Source organism: Balaenoptera musculus, chromosome 3, assembly GCF_009873245.2.
Source record: "Balaenoptera musculus isolate JJ_BM4_2016_0621 chromosome 3, mBalMus1.pri.v3, whole genome shotgun sequence".
NCBI classification, from domain to species: domain Eukaryota; kingdom Metazoa; phylum Chordata; class Mammalia; order Artiodactyla; family Balaenopteridae; genus Balaenoptera; species Balaenoptera musculus.
This window is the reverse complement of record NC_045787.1, coordinates 32,946,158-32,961,408: the sequence shown is the minus strand read 5'-3', so window position 1 is coordinate 32,961,408 and position 15,251 is coordinate 32,946,158. Positions and strand designations below refer to the sequence as shown.

Here is a 15,251-nt window from a genome sequence, read left to right as displayed (position 1 = left end):
TTCTTTTTTTACAATTTGGATTCATTGTATTTCTTTTTCTTCTCTGATTGCCGTGCCTAAGACTTCCAAAATTATTTTGAATAATAGTGGCAACACTGGACATCCTTGTCTTGTTCCTGACCTTAGAGGAAATGCTTTCAGTTTTTCACCATTGAGAATGACATTTCCTGTGGGTTTGTCATATATAGCCTTTATTATGTTCAGGTAGGTTCCCTCTATGCCCACTTTCTGGAGAGTTTTTATCATAAATTGATGTTGAATTTTGTCATTAGCTTTTTCTGCATCTATTGAGATGATCATATGGTTTTTATTCTTCAGTTTTTTACTATGGTGTATCACAGTGGTTGATTTCTGTATATTGAAGAATCCTTGCATCCCTTGGATAAATCCCACTTGAATGGTGTTTGATCCTTTTAATGTGTTGTCGGATCCTGTGTGCTAGTATTTTGTTGAGGATTTTTGCATCTATATTCATCAGTGATATTGGTCTGTAATTTTCTTTTTTTCTACTACCTGTGTCTGGTTTTGGTATCAGGGTGATGGTGGCCTCATAGAATGAGTTTGGGAGTGTTCCTTCTTCCGCAATTTTTTGGAAGAGTTTGAGAAGGATGGGTGTTAGCTCTTCTCTAAATGTTTCATAGAATTCACCTGTGAAGCCATCTGGTCCTGGACTTTTGTTTGTTGGAAGATTTTTAATCACAGTTTCAATTTCATTACTTGTGATTGTCTGTTCATATTTTCTATTTCTTCCTGGTTAAGGCTTCAAAGGTTATATTTTCTAAGAATTTGTCCATTTCTTCCAGGTTGTCCACTTTATTGGCATAGAGTTGCTTGTAATAGTCTCTTCGGATGCTTTGTATTTCTGCTGTGTCTGTTGTAACTTCTCTTTTGTCATTTCTAATTTTACTGATTTGAGTCCTCTCCCTCTTTTTCTTGATGAGTCTGGCTAATGGCTTATCAATTTTGTTTATCTTCTCAAAGAACCAGCTTTTAGTTTTTTGATCTTTGCTATTGTTTCCTTTGTTTCTATTTCATTTATTTCTGCTCTGATCTTTATGATTTCTTTCCTTCTGCTAACTTTGTGTTATGTTTGTTCTTCTTTCTCTAGTTCCTTTAGGTATAAGGTTAGATTATTTATTTGAGATTTCTCTTGTTTCTTGAGGTAGGCTTGTATTGCTATAAACTTCCCTCTTAGAACTGTTTTTGCTGCATCCCATAGGTTTTGGATCATTGTGTTCTCATTGTCATTTGTCTCTAGGTATTTTTGGATTTCCTCTTTGATTTCTTCAGTGATCTCTTGGTTATTTAGTAACGTATTGTTCAGCCTCCGTGTGTTTGTGTTTTTTACGTTTTTTTCCCTGTAATTGATTTCTAATCTCATAGCATTGTGGTCAGAAAAGATGCTTGATATGATTTCAATTTTCTTAAATTTACTGAGGCTTGATTTGTGACCCAAGATGTGATCTATCCTGGAGAATGTTCCATGCACACTTGAGAAGAAAGTGTAATCGGCTTTTTTTGGGTGGAATGTCCTATAAATATCAATTAAATCTATCTGGTCTATTGTGTCATTAAAAGCTTGTGTTTTCTTATTAATTTTCTGTTTGGATGATCTGTCCATTGGTGTAAGTAAGGTGTTAAAGTCCCCCACAATTATTGTGTTACTGTTGATTTCCTCTTTTATAGCTGTTAGCAATTGCCTTATGTGTTGAGGTGTTCCTATGTTGGGTGCATATATATTTTAAATTGTTATATCTTCTTCTTGAATTGATCCCTTGATCATTATGTAGTGTCCTTCCTTGTCTCTTGTAATATTCTTTATTTTAAAGTCTATTTTATCTGATAGGAGTATTGCTACTCCAGCTTTCTTTTGATTTCCATTTTCATGGAATATCTTTTTCCATCCCCTCACTTTCACTCTGTATGTGTCCCTAGGTCTGAAGTGGGTCTCTTGTAGACAGCATATATATGGGTCTTGTGTTTGTATCCATTCAGCGAGCCTGTGTCTTTTGGTTGGAGCATTTAATCCATTCACGTTTAAGGTAAATATCGATATGTACGTTCCTATGATCATTTTCTTAATTGTTTTGGGTTTGTGTTTGTAGGTCTGTTCTTCTCTTGTGTTTCCCACTTAGACAAGTTCCTCTAGCATTTGTTGTAGACCTGGTTTGGTGGTGCTGAATTCTCTTAGCTTTTGCTTGTCTGTAAAGCTTTTGATTTCTCAATCAAATCTGAATGAGATCCTTGCTGGGTAGAGTAATGTTGGTTGTAGGTTCTTCCCTTTCATCACTTTAAGTATATCATGCCAGTCCCTTCTGGCTTGCAGAGTTTCTGCTGAGAAATCAGCTGTTAACCTTATGGGAGTTTCCTTGTATGTTATTTGTCATTTTTCCCTTGCTGCTTTCAATAATTTTTCTTTGTCTTTAATTTTTGTCAATTTGATTACTATGTGTCTCGGCATGTTACTCCTTGGGTTTATGCTGTATGGACTCTCTGCACTTCGTGGACTTGGGTGGCTAGTTCCTTTCCCAAGTTAGGGAAGTTTTCAACTATTATCTCTTCAAATATTTTCTCGGTTCCTTTCTCTCTCTCTTCTCCATCTGGGACCCTATAATGTGAATATTGTTGCGTTTAATGTTGCCCCAGAAGTCTCTTAGGCTGTCTTCATTTCTTTTCATTCTTTTTTTTATTCTGTTCCGCAGCTGTGAATCCCACCATTCTGTCTTCCAGGTCACTTACCCATTCTTCTGCCTCAGTTATTCTGCTATTGATTCCTTCTAGTGTAGTTTTCATTTCAGTTATTGTATTGTTCATCTGTTTTTGTTTGTTCTTTAATTCTTCTAGGTCTTTGTTAAACATTTCTTGCATCTTCTCGATCTTTGCCTCCATTCTTTTTCCGAGGTCCTGGATCATCTTCACTATCATCATTCTGAATTCTTTTTCTGGAAGGTTGTCTATCTCCACTTCATTTAGTTGTTTTTCTGGGGTTTTATCTTATTCTTTCATCTGGTACATAGCCCTCTGCCTTTTCATCTTGTCTATCTTTCTGTGAATGTGGTTTTTGTTCCACAAGCCTCAGGATTGTAGTTCTTCTTGCTTCTGCTGTCTGCCCTCTGGTGGATGAGGCTATCTAAGAGGCTTGTGCAAGAGTCCTGATGGGAGGGACTGTAGATGGGTAGAGCTCGCTGTTGCTCTGTTTGGCAGAGCTCAGTAAAACTTTAATCCGCTTGTATGCTGATGGGTTGGGCTGGGTTCCCTCCCTGTTAGTTGTTTGGCCTAAGGTAACCCAACACTGCAGCCTACCCGGGCTCTTTGTTGGTGCTAATGGTGGACTCTGGGAGGGCTCATGCCAAGGAGTACTTCCCAGAATTCCTGCTGCCAGTGTCCTTGTCCTTACGGTGAGACACAGCCACCCTCCGCCTCTGCAGGAGACCCTCCAACACTAGCAGGTAGGTCTGCTTCAGTTTCCTATGGAGTCACTGCTCCTTCTTCTGCGTCCCAATGTGCACATTACTTTGTGTGTGTCCTCCAAAAGTGGAGTCTCTGTTTCCCCCAGTCCTGTCAAAGTCCTGAAATCAAATCCTGCTAGCCTTCAAAGTCTGATTCTCTAGGAGTTCCTCCTCCTTTCCTAGGTTGGAAAGACTGACATGGGGCTCAGAACCTTCAGTCCAGTGGGTGGATTTCTGTGGTATAAGTATTCTCCAGTTTGTGAGTCACCCACCAGCAGTTATGGGATTTGATTTTATTGTGATTGTGCCCCTCCTACCATCTCATTGTGGCTTCTCCTTTTGTCTTTGGATATGGGGTATCTTTTTTGGTGAGTTCCAGTGTCTTCCTGTCGAAGATTGTTCAGCAGTTAGTTGTGATTCCAGTGCTCTCACAAGAGGGAGTGAGAGCACGTCCTTCTACTTCACCATCTTGAACAAATCTGTAACTGGTGTCTTTCCACATAATGTTCAATGTCTGCAAAAGCCTATATGGACATTCTGTGATTTATTTAATCAATCTTCTGTTAGTCCTTCAGATTTTTCCCAAGGTTTTGCTATTATAAGCAATGCTATAATAGACAAGTCTATCACAGATAGATCTATACTCTAAGACCATTTCCTTAGACTATACCTTAGAAAATGGAATTTCTAGATAAATATTATTTTAAAATATAAAGTCTTTCTTGGTACAATGTATCAACTTGCTTTCCAGAAACGTTTTTATCATATTATATTCATATTGACAATGAGTGATAAAGACTGCCTTCCACACCCTCACCAAAACTTGGAGCTGTTATCCCTTTATAGCTCTGCCTATTTGATACTTAAGAGGTAACATTACCTTTCCACTTTCTGTAAGTGTATTGCCTATTGGCATTTCATTTGTGAATTGCTTAGAAGCAGAAACTTCACAGCAGTACATTTGCTCTAAGATGAAATTGGAACCCGAAATGGTTCAACTAAGCTTCATATAATACATAAATACGGGTTGAAGATTAGTATTTAACAGAACTCAAATAGGCAGCTAGATTTCCCTTATGGCACATCTTCAAAAAATCATCTGAAATCGTGGCATAAAGTAAGCAATGGAAACTTATTGAATTGCTAACATCCAACTTTTGCCAAAACCACGTTACTTCTCAAAAACAAAGACAAAAACCTTATTATTACCCTTAGCTTCTCTTTAACTTTTCAACCCAATATTCTTCAACTCAGTCCTTGAAAAGGGGAGAGACCTTATAACCCACATCCAGGTTCTTCCTGATCCACTTAAAACTGATTATCAAGACCCAGCTCCCTTGACAGGTGGTGGGATTGAATCCATGACAGAGGGTCACCATGGGTGGAACAGTCAGCAGGCCATCTGATGGTGGCAAATCAGCAGATCAGTGTCTGGGGCTTCTGACCTTCATGCCGTATCGAAACAATGCAATTTCACATAAGAGACTGCAAACTAGGGCCGGATACGTACAGTGCCCAACTCTAATCATTTTTAAATCATCATGTAGGTAAACATTACTATTCATTTTTTTGCTGCCTGACCAACACCATTACCCAACTGACATCTCTCTCAGAGAAAATAATTTGCAGTAGACAAGAGTTGAAAATACTATGCAACTACGTATTTATTTAAATAATGTAATTAAAATATAACTTTTTCTCTAAAAATTATAATGTACAAACATTATTGTCAAAAATATATACAGAAAATAAAAGGGATTTGGACAGCAGGGAGGATAAATGGTTCCTGTCTGTACCACAATAGGTAGCGCAGGTATTTGGGGATGTGTTTAGTGTTAGCATCTGTTTTCCTTACTTATCATGGAGAAAGAACTTCATGGAACTCTTCTATTGCAAAGAGTTTCTTTATTTTTTTCCTTTCCTTTCCCCACAAATTATTCTTTCCAAACCTGTCTAACAATATGTGGCTTATGATTTAGTCAAAATCTATCTTTACTATTAGCCCTTTGCTGTACGTATATCTAAATACCACAATTCCTAGAAATCTGTTTGCCTTTAATAAAGAGGGCTTCCCTGGTGGCACAGTGGTTGAGAGTCTGCTTGCCAATGCAGGGGACACGGTTCGAGCCCTGGTCTGGGAAGATCCCACATGCCGCGGAGCGACTAGGCCCGTGAGCCACAACTACTGAGCCTGCGCGTCTGGAGCCTGTGCTCCACAACAAGAGAGGCCGCAATAGTGAGAGGCCCGCGCACCGCGATGAGGAGTGGGCCCCGCTCGCCACAAATGGAGAAAGCCCTCACACAGAAATGAAGACCCAACACAGCCATAAATAAATAAATAAATAAATAAATTTATTTAAAAAAAAAAAAAAGAACATAAAGAGAGCAACACTCAGCTCTACCCACCACCAGTCCCTCCCATCAGGAAACCTGCACAAGCCTCTTAGATAGCCTCATCCACCAGAGGGCAGACAGCAGAAGCAAGAAGAACAAGAATCTTGCAGCCTGTGGAACAAAAACCACATTCGCAGAAAGATAGACAAGATGAAAAGGCAGAGGGCTATGTACCAGAAGAAGGAACAAGATAAAACCCCAGAAAAACAACTAAATGAAGTGGAGATAGGCAACCTTCCAGAAAAAGAATTCAGAATAATGATAGTGAAGATGATCCAGGACCTCGGAAAAAAGAATGGAGGCAAAGATCGAGAAGATGCAAGAAATGTTTAACAAAGACCTAGAAGAATTAAAGAACAAACAAAAACAGATGAACAATACAATAACTGAAATGAAAACTACACTAGAAGGAATCAATAACAGAATAACTGAGGCAGAAGAACGGATAAATGACCTGGAAGACAGAATGGTGGAATTCACTGTTGCAGAACAAAATAAAGAAAAAAGAATGAAAAGAAATGAAGACAGCCTAAGAGACTTCTGGGACAACATTAAACACAACAACATTCGCATTATATGGGTCCCAGAAGGAGAAGAGAAAGAGAAAGGACCAGAGAAAATATTTGAAGAGATAATAGTTGAAAACTTCCCTAACTTGGGAAAGGAACTAGCCACCCAAGTCCATGAAGCACAGAGAGTCCCATACAGGATAAACCCAAGGAGAAACACACTGAGACACATAGTAATCAAATTGACAAAAATTAAAGACAAAGAAAAATTATTGAAAGCAGCAAGGGAAAAACGACAAATAACATACAAGGAAACTCCCATAAGGTTAACAGCTGATTTCTCAGCAGAAACTCTACAAGCCAGAAGGGACTGGCATGATATACTGAAAGTGATGAAAGGGAAGAACCTACAACCAACATTACTCTACCTGGCAAGGATCTCATTCAGATTTGATTGAGAAATCAAAAGCTTTACAGACAAGCAAAAGCTAAGAGAATTCAGCACCACCAAACTAGTTCTACAACAAACGCTAAAGGAACTTCTCTAAGTGGGAAACACAAGAGAAGAACAGACCTACAAACACAAACCCAAAACAATTAAGAAAATGGTCATAGGAACATACATATCGATATTTACCTTAAATGTGAATGGATTAAACGCTCCAACCAAAAGACACAGGCTCGCTGAATGGATACAAACACAAGACCCATATATATGCTCTCTACAAGAGACCCACTTCAGACCTAAGGACACATACAGAGTGAAAGTGAGGGGATGGAAAAAGATATTCCATGAAAATGGAAATCAAAAGAAAGCTGGAGTAGCAATACTCCTATCAGATAAAATAGAATTTAAAATAAAGAATGTTACAAGAGACAAGAAAGGACACTACATAATGATCAAGGGGTCAATTCAAGAAGAAGATATAACAATTATAAATATATATGCACCCAACACAGGAGCACCTCAGTACATAAGGCAACTGCTAACAGCTGTAAAAGAGGAAATCGACAGTAACACAATAATTGTGGGGGACTTTAACACCTCACTTACACCAATGGACAGATCATCCTAAATGAAAATAAATAAGGAAACACAAGCTTTAAATGACACAATAGACCAGATAGATTTAATTGATATTTATAGGACATTCCATCCAAAAACAGCAGATTACACTTTCTTCTCAAGTGCGCATGGAACATTCTCCAGGATAGATCACATCTTCGGTCACAAATCAAGCCTCAGTAAATTTAAGAAAATTAAAATCATATCAAGCATCTTTTCTGACCACAACGCTATGATATTAGAAATCAATTACAGGGAAAAAAACGTAAAAAACACAAACACACGGAGGCTGAACAATACGTTACTAAATAACCAAGAGATCACTGAAGAAATCAAAGAGGAAATCAAAAAATACCTAGAGACAAATGACAATGAGAACACAATGATCCAAAACCTATGGGATGCAGCAAAAACAGTTCTAAGAGGGAAGTTTATAGCTATACAAGCCTGCCTCAAGAAACTAGAGAAATCTCAAATAAATAATCTAACCTTACACCTAAAGGAACTAGAGAAAGAAGAACAAACATAACCCAAAGTTAGCAGAAGGAAAGAAATCATAAAGATCAGAGCAGAAATAAATGAAATAGAAACAAAAGAAACAATAGCAAAGATCAATAAAACTAAAAGCTGGTTCTTTGAGAAGATAAACAAAATTGATAAACCACTAGCCAGACTCATTAAGAAGAAGAGGGAGAGGACTGAAATCAATAAAATTAGAAACGAAAAAGGAGAAGTTACAACAGACACAGCAGAAATACAAAGCATCCTAAGAGACTACTACAAGCAACTCTATGCCAATAAAATGGACAATCTGGAAGAAATGGACAAATTCTTAGAAAGGTATAACCTTCCAAGATTGAACCAGGAAGAAATAGAAAATATGACCAGACCAATCACAGTAATGAAATTGAAACTGTGGTTAAAAATCTTCCAACAAACAAAAGTCCAGGACCAGATGACTTCACAGGTGGATTCTATCAAACATTAAGAGAAGAGCTAACACCCATCTTTCTCAAACTCTTCCAAAAAATTGCAGAAGAAGGAACACTCCCAAACTCATTCTATGAGCCACCATCACCCTGATACCAAAACCAGACAAAGATACTACAAAAAAAGAAAATTACAGACCAATATCACTGATGAATATAGATGCAAAAATCCTCAACAAAATACTAGCAAACAGAATCCAACAACACATTAAAAGTATCATACACCATGATCAAGTGGGATTTATCTGAGAGATGCAAGGATTCTTCAATATATGCAAATCAATCAATGTGATACACCATAGTAACAAATTGAAGAATAAAAACCACATGATCATCTCAATAGATGTAGAAAAAGCTAACGACAAAATTCAACACCAATTTATGATAAAAACTCTCCAGAAAGTGGGCATAGAGGAAACCTACCTCAACATAATAAAGGCCATATACGACAAACCCTCAGCAAACATCATTCTCAATGGTGAAAAACTGAAAACATTTCCTCTAAGATCAGGAACAAGACAAGGTTGTCCACTCTCACCACTATTATTCAACATAGGTTTGGAAGTCCTAGCCTTGGCAGTCAGAGAAGAAAAAGATATAAAAGGAATACAAATTGGAAAAGAACAAGTAAAACTGTCACTGTTTGCAGATGACATGATACTATACATAGAGAATGCTAAGGATGCCACCAGAAAACTACTAGAGCTAATCAATGAATTTGGTAATGTTGAAGGATACAAAATTAATGCACAGAAATCTCTTGCATTCCTATACACTAATGATGAAAAATCTGAAAGAGAATTTAAGGAAACAGTCCCATTTACCATTGCAACAAAAAGAATAAAACACCTAGGAATAAACCTACCTAGGGAGACAAAACACCTGTATGCAGAAAACTATAAGACACTGATGAAAGAAATTAAGGATGATACAAACAGATGGAGAGATATACCATGTTCTTGGATTGGAAGAATCAATATTGTGAAAATGCCTATACTATCCAAAGCAATCTACAGATTCAATGCAATCCCTATCAAATTACCAATGGCATTTTTTACAGAACTAGAAAAAAAAATCTTAACCTTTGTATGGAGACACAAAAGAGCCCGAATAGCCAAAGCAGTCTTGAGGGAAAAAAACGGAGCTGGGGGAATCAGACTCCCTGACTTCAGACTATACTACAAAGCTACAGTAATCAAGACAATATGGTACTGGCACAAAAACAGAAACATAGATCAATGGAAAAAGATAGAAAGCCCAGAGGTAAACCCACGAACCTATGGTCAACTAATCTATGACAAAGGAGGCAAGGATATACAATGGAGAAAAGACAGTCTCTTCAATAAGTGGTGCTGGGAAAACTGGACTGCTGCGTGTAAAAGAATGAAATTAGAACACTCCCTAACACCATACACAAAAATAAACTCAAAATGGATTAAAGACCTAAATGTAAGACCAGACAGTATAAAACTCTTAGAGGAAAACATAGGAAGAACACTCTTTGACATAAATCACAGCAAGATCTTTTTTGATCCACCTCCTAGAGTAATGGAAAGAAAAACAAAAATAAACAAATGGGACCTAATGAAACTTCAAAGCTTTTGCACAGCGAAGGAAACCATAAACAAGAAAAAGACAACCCTCAGAATAGGAGAAAATATTTGTAGACGAATCAATGGACAAAGGATTAATCTCCAAAATATATAAATAGCTCATGCAGCTCAATATTAAAAAAACGGACAACCCAATCCAAAAATGGGCAGAAGATCTAAATAGACATTTCTCCAAAGAAGACATACAGATGGCCAAGAAGCACATGAAAAGCTGCTCAACATCAATAATTATTAGAGAAATGCAAATCAAAACTACAGTGAGGTATCACCTCACACCAGTTAGAATGGGCTTCATCAGAAAATCTACAAACAACAAATGCTGGAAAGGGTGTGGAGAAAAGGGAACCCTCTTGCACTGTTGGTGGGAATGTAAATTGATACAGCTATTATGGAGAACAGTATGGAGGTTCCTTGAAAAACTAAAAATAGAATTACCATATGATTCAGCAATCCCACTCCTGGGCATATACCCAGAGAAAACCACAATTCAAAAAGACACATGCACCCCAATATTCATTGCGGCACTATTTACAATAGCCAGGTCATGGAAGCAACCTAAATGCCCATCGATAGACAAATGGATAAAGAAGAAGTGGTACATATATACAGTGGAATATTACTCAGCCATAAAAAGGAACGAAATTGGGTCATTTGTTGAGACGTGGATGGATCTAGAGACTGTCATACAGAGTGAAGTAAGTCAGAAAGAGAAAAACAAATATCATATAATAACGCATATATGTGGAACCTAGAAATATGGTACAGATGAACTGGTTTGCAGGGCGGAAATTGAGACATAGATGTAGAGAACAAACGTATGGACACCAAGGGGGGAAAGCGGTGGGGGGGGGAGGGGGTGGTGTGATGAACTGGGCTATTGGGGTTGACATGTATACACTGATATGTATAAAATTGATGACTAATTAGAACCTCCTGTATAAAAAAAATAGAAAAACCTATTTATTAGGTTTATAGACATGTGTGCAATTTTTAAAAAAACAAAAAACACTACTGTTACCTTGAAAAAAAAAAAGAACATAAAAAGTTTGAATACTTACCAATACTGGTCAAGTTAGCAGAATGTCTTGGGGCAGTCCTACTAAAACATGAACGTTTCTTAATAAGAGATTTAAGTCATTTAAAATATCCTTTGATCCTACACACAGTTAGAAAACTGAAAGCCTTTTTCCCCCTAAAGATATGGTCTGCCTGTGCCAGCCTTCTTAGTTGGTGAGCAAAAGTCAGTGTCACAGAGATTTCTGTTCCTGTAGCACTACAGAACAGCGTCAAGGTACAAACCACAGCATTTATAAAGAGAGGAACCTGAAAATGTATTTTATACCCAACCCACTCATGGCAAGTTGGGATATTACTAATCTTGAGTTGAATTGAATGTTACCTTGATTAAATTGTGTTCTTGATTACATTGTGTACTTTGTTGCTCTTTTCCTTCTCCATCAAAAATGAAATGAGAAAAAGTTTAAAATGGAACTTCAAAGTAACATGAAGTTCACTTTGCAAAACTTAGAACACAGAAGCCTTCCCAAGGAGCCTATTTTTATAGCTATGAAATGTTTTATCTAAATTTCAAAAATATCCAGCATCAACCAACAGGAGGGGAAAATGTATTCAATAAACATCCATTTAGTATCCAATATGCCAAAGTCACTGTACACCATAAGGTGAGAGGTGTGATGATAAAGGAGCTTTGTACCCTCAAATTGTTCAGTTTGGGGAGTTAATTTTCACAGTTTTTCCAAATAATTACATGAATAACTTTAATACAAGACAGTATGTGACAAGAGCGGTAAGAGAGATAAATACCTTCTGGCCAGGAAGGGTTTCATAAGGATGGAAACATGAATTAGTGGAGGTGGCAGGAAGGGCCTTTTCATGCTAATAATCTGAAAATCATCTTGCTAAGAGTATTTAAGCTATAACCATACTACAAGAGTGGTGACCATGGCCTTTCCACAAGCCTGGGGAACTGACCTCCTCTCTAGAGGTAGAAGTCTCCTGTCCTTCACCAAACCCTATAGTTTCCAACAACAAACAAGACTCTCCCCAACTAGAATTTCTCTAGCTGGTTGGCAAAGGCATAAAAGGGAAATTCACGCCTTTTCATGAACTATTTCCTACTGAGGACAGGAAGCTTATACGCTTAATGATCATCTCCCCATTCCTTTCCCTATTTTCTCCCATCAGTTGAGACACATGGGAAAGAACTGATACCTGCCTCAAAGAGACTACAGCCTGATTCTCAGGCTGACTCAGATCTTTTGGCCACATAAATTATCACAGATCCACCAAATACATTTCTTTTTGAATACTTATACCTGCACCCTCAAATTCAGAATTGAAATCAATTGATGAAGCAGAATTAATTGAGCATCTTGTTAACAACTGAATGGGATAAACAGATGGAGGAACCATAGTTACTGCTCTCTAACAAAGCACTTATAACTGTCTTGGGAGAAAGACATATGGAAAGCTAACTAACAAGAAAATATAAAAACATCAGAGGTAGTGCTGACAAATTTACACCATTAAAGTTTATTTAAAGGAAACATCAGTGGGGGTACGTGGCTATAAAATGCTTCATGAAAGAGGTGAGGCTTGTAGACATCGGACATGTGGGGAACTGGAATAAGCACATCAATCCGGCAAAAGAAGGGGCTAGTGTGGGCAAAGGACAAAACCTGGAACACCTTCAGGGTCTTGCTTGGGAAAGAGAGAGGGAGTCACTCTACCTGGGATGGAGAAAGCAGAAAAGATAATGTTGCGAAGGGATGTTGAGACCATCTGTGGAGGACCTTGAACTTTGACTAAAACATGAGTGTATATAAATGAGCCTATATCCATTTACTTAAAACTGATTTAATATGCTTGGCTTTGGTAAGTTTACCCCTAAATGATCATTTTAAAACTCTTTCATGAACACAAGATTTATATGAATTATGAAGTGTTAGGGTGGTTTTGAAACCAGGCCTTATAAAAGTATCACCCAATTTAACTGCTTATTAAAAATCCAGATTCCTAGTCATAACCCAGGAATATTCTAGAAAGAAATTAAAAATGTGACACAGAGTTATGTTAAAAGAGTTCAGGCTTGCGAGTCATTCATGATTTAAAATATGCCTCTACCACTTACTAATTGTGGGATCATGGGCAAATCACTTAACCTCTCTGAGCCGAGTTTCTTCATCTGTAGAATTAGTATAATGCCATATAGTTCTTATGTTTATTGTGAGAATTAAATGAAATAAAGCACACAAAGCACTTGGCATAGTGTGTGGTTTCATGGTGCAGGCTCAATAAATGATACCTTATATAAGTGTTCCCAGGTGGTGCCAATGAGAAAAGAACATGAAGGACAGACTGAAGACATTGTGGAAATGGATTGATTGGATGTGGGCAGTGAGTGAAAGGGAGGTGTCAGAGGTAGCCCAGCTCTTGCATCTTACTGACTTACCAGTGCCCTCTCCTCTCTTATTCCCAGATCACTCCATTCAGCCACAGTTGGGTCATTGCCTTTGTTCCAGCATTCTCACTCATTGCCACCAAAGTGCTCACTGCTCTGGGGACAAGTTAGGTAAAATCAAACCCTAAAGCACTATGGTGAGTCACACTGTCTCTCTCATTGCAGCTGCCACCTCCAAGTGTGTCTGCCTATTGCCCTCCCAGTGTTTCAAGAGTGGAAACCAGCTCTTCTGCGTCAAAATGGGATCATCAATGAGCGGGAGAACAGTGAACATCTGTGAAGTAGGAGCTGTCAGGTGTGCCAACAGGAAAGTGGAAATACTGCATCCTGGGAGGTGTTAGACCTAACACAGTTACTGACAAAAAGATTTACTGCCCCAAAATAATCCCTACAAAAGGACACTCTTGAACCAACAGCAGACTGTCATATCCAGGAGTTACCAACATAAATCCTTTTGTGTTCGTTTCACATTATTGTTCTCCCTGCCTCCCGTGTCTTCTCCCCTGTCCAGTTCCCATCCATGATGCTCTGTAGCATACCCCTAGGTAATAACTTCCACATCAATCTAATAAATTCTTCTGTTCATGTTGCACTAAAATGATGGGACTTCTGAGGACCTTATGAAGCCTGTGGTATTAAGCATCCTGACAAGTAGAAATCAGAACAAAAACTGTAATTTTCTTCAATGAATCAATAAGCATAGAAATCTACAACAACTTGTATAACACATTCTTGAAACCCAACCTTCATGCATTCACTCAACAAATAATTGTGAATGTCTACAATGTTCCCAGTACTGTTTAAGGTGCTGGGGAATCAGCAGTGACTAAAACATACAAAAGCCCTTGCCTTCAGAAAGCTCACATTCATGTGGAGGAAGACATACAGAACATAAAATAAGCATATAAAATATATAGTACGTTTGATGGTGATAATTGCTATGGAGAAGATAATGCAGCGAAAGGTGAGTCCCATCCTTAATCCTCGTCTTACACAAGGAGATATTCTATAGTTAATAAGCATCACAGTAAGGATGATTGGACTCAAGTGGAAGTTGCCTTGTTTAAAGTAGTTAATAAACTTCTGGGGTTTTCTCCTTAGGAGACTCTCTTTGCCTCAGCTAAAGTGCATTAGAAAGCTTTTAAGCTAAAGTGTGTGATGGATGGAAAATCATAAGAGAATTTCAAAGGAATAATTTTTAAGGTAAGGCATATCTTTCATATTAGGCCATACCATGTAGACACCCACTTCTTAGAGTATCATTTTGAATTGGGGAAGAGAAACATCTTTGGAACAGCAGTTCTCAAACATGAGTGCGCATTGGAATCACTTGGAGTACTTGTTAATACAGATGCCTGCGACCTACCCCCAGTTTCTGGTTCAATAGTTCTGGGGTGGGGCCTGAGAATCTGTATTTCTAACAACTTTCCATGTGGGACTGCTCATGATGATCAGGGGTGTCGCATTTTGAGACCCCTTAGCCTAGAAATGGAGTCATCAAACGGCTAATACAACTACTAAAATAATGATCTCAAAACTTTAGCCAGCCAATCTCCAAGCAGGTGAGTGGAAGCAGATTCCCTTCCTCTAAAACTCACTGGGATGCCCACCTAATGGAAGGGGTCTATGAGTCACAGCCATCTGGCAGCACCCTCTTTAGGCCTTATACATTAAATCTCACTCCTCCATCTCATTAATCATAAGAGCTTGGCAAAAATATAAAACATCTTGGAATATCAAAGGCTAAGTA

The 15,251-nt window shown here is 38.0% G+C and overlaps 1 protein-coding gene across 3 annotated transcripts in view; it reads left to right on the top strand.

Moving 5' to 3' along the window:
• Positions 1–14,191, top strand: part of C6 (complement C6) — a 92,771-nt gene extending 78,580 nt beyond the window's left edge. For 2 of the 3 annotated variants that reach the window (XM_036846909.1, XM_036846911.1), the window contains one exon: positions 13,667–14,099. In XM_036846909.1, the coding sequence (XP_036702804.1) occupies positions 13,667–13,842 (176 nt within the window). In that variant the 3' untranslated portion in view covers positions 13,843–14,099. Of the gene's footprint in view, positions 1–13,666 lie in introns of all 3 variants that reach the window. The other variant, XM_036846910.1, reaches the window with a different exon arrangement.
• Positions 14,192–15,251: the final 1,060 nt, after the last annotated feature.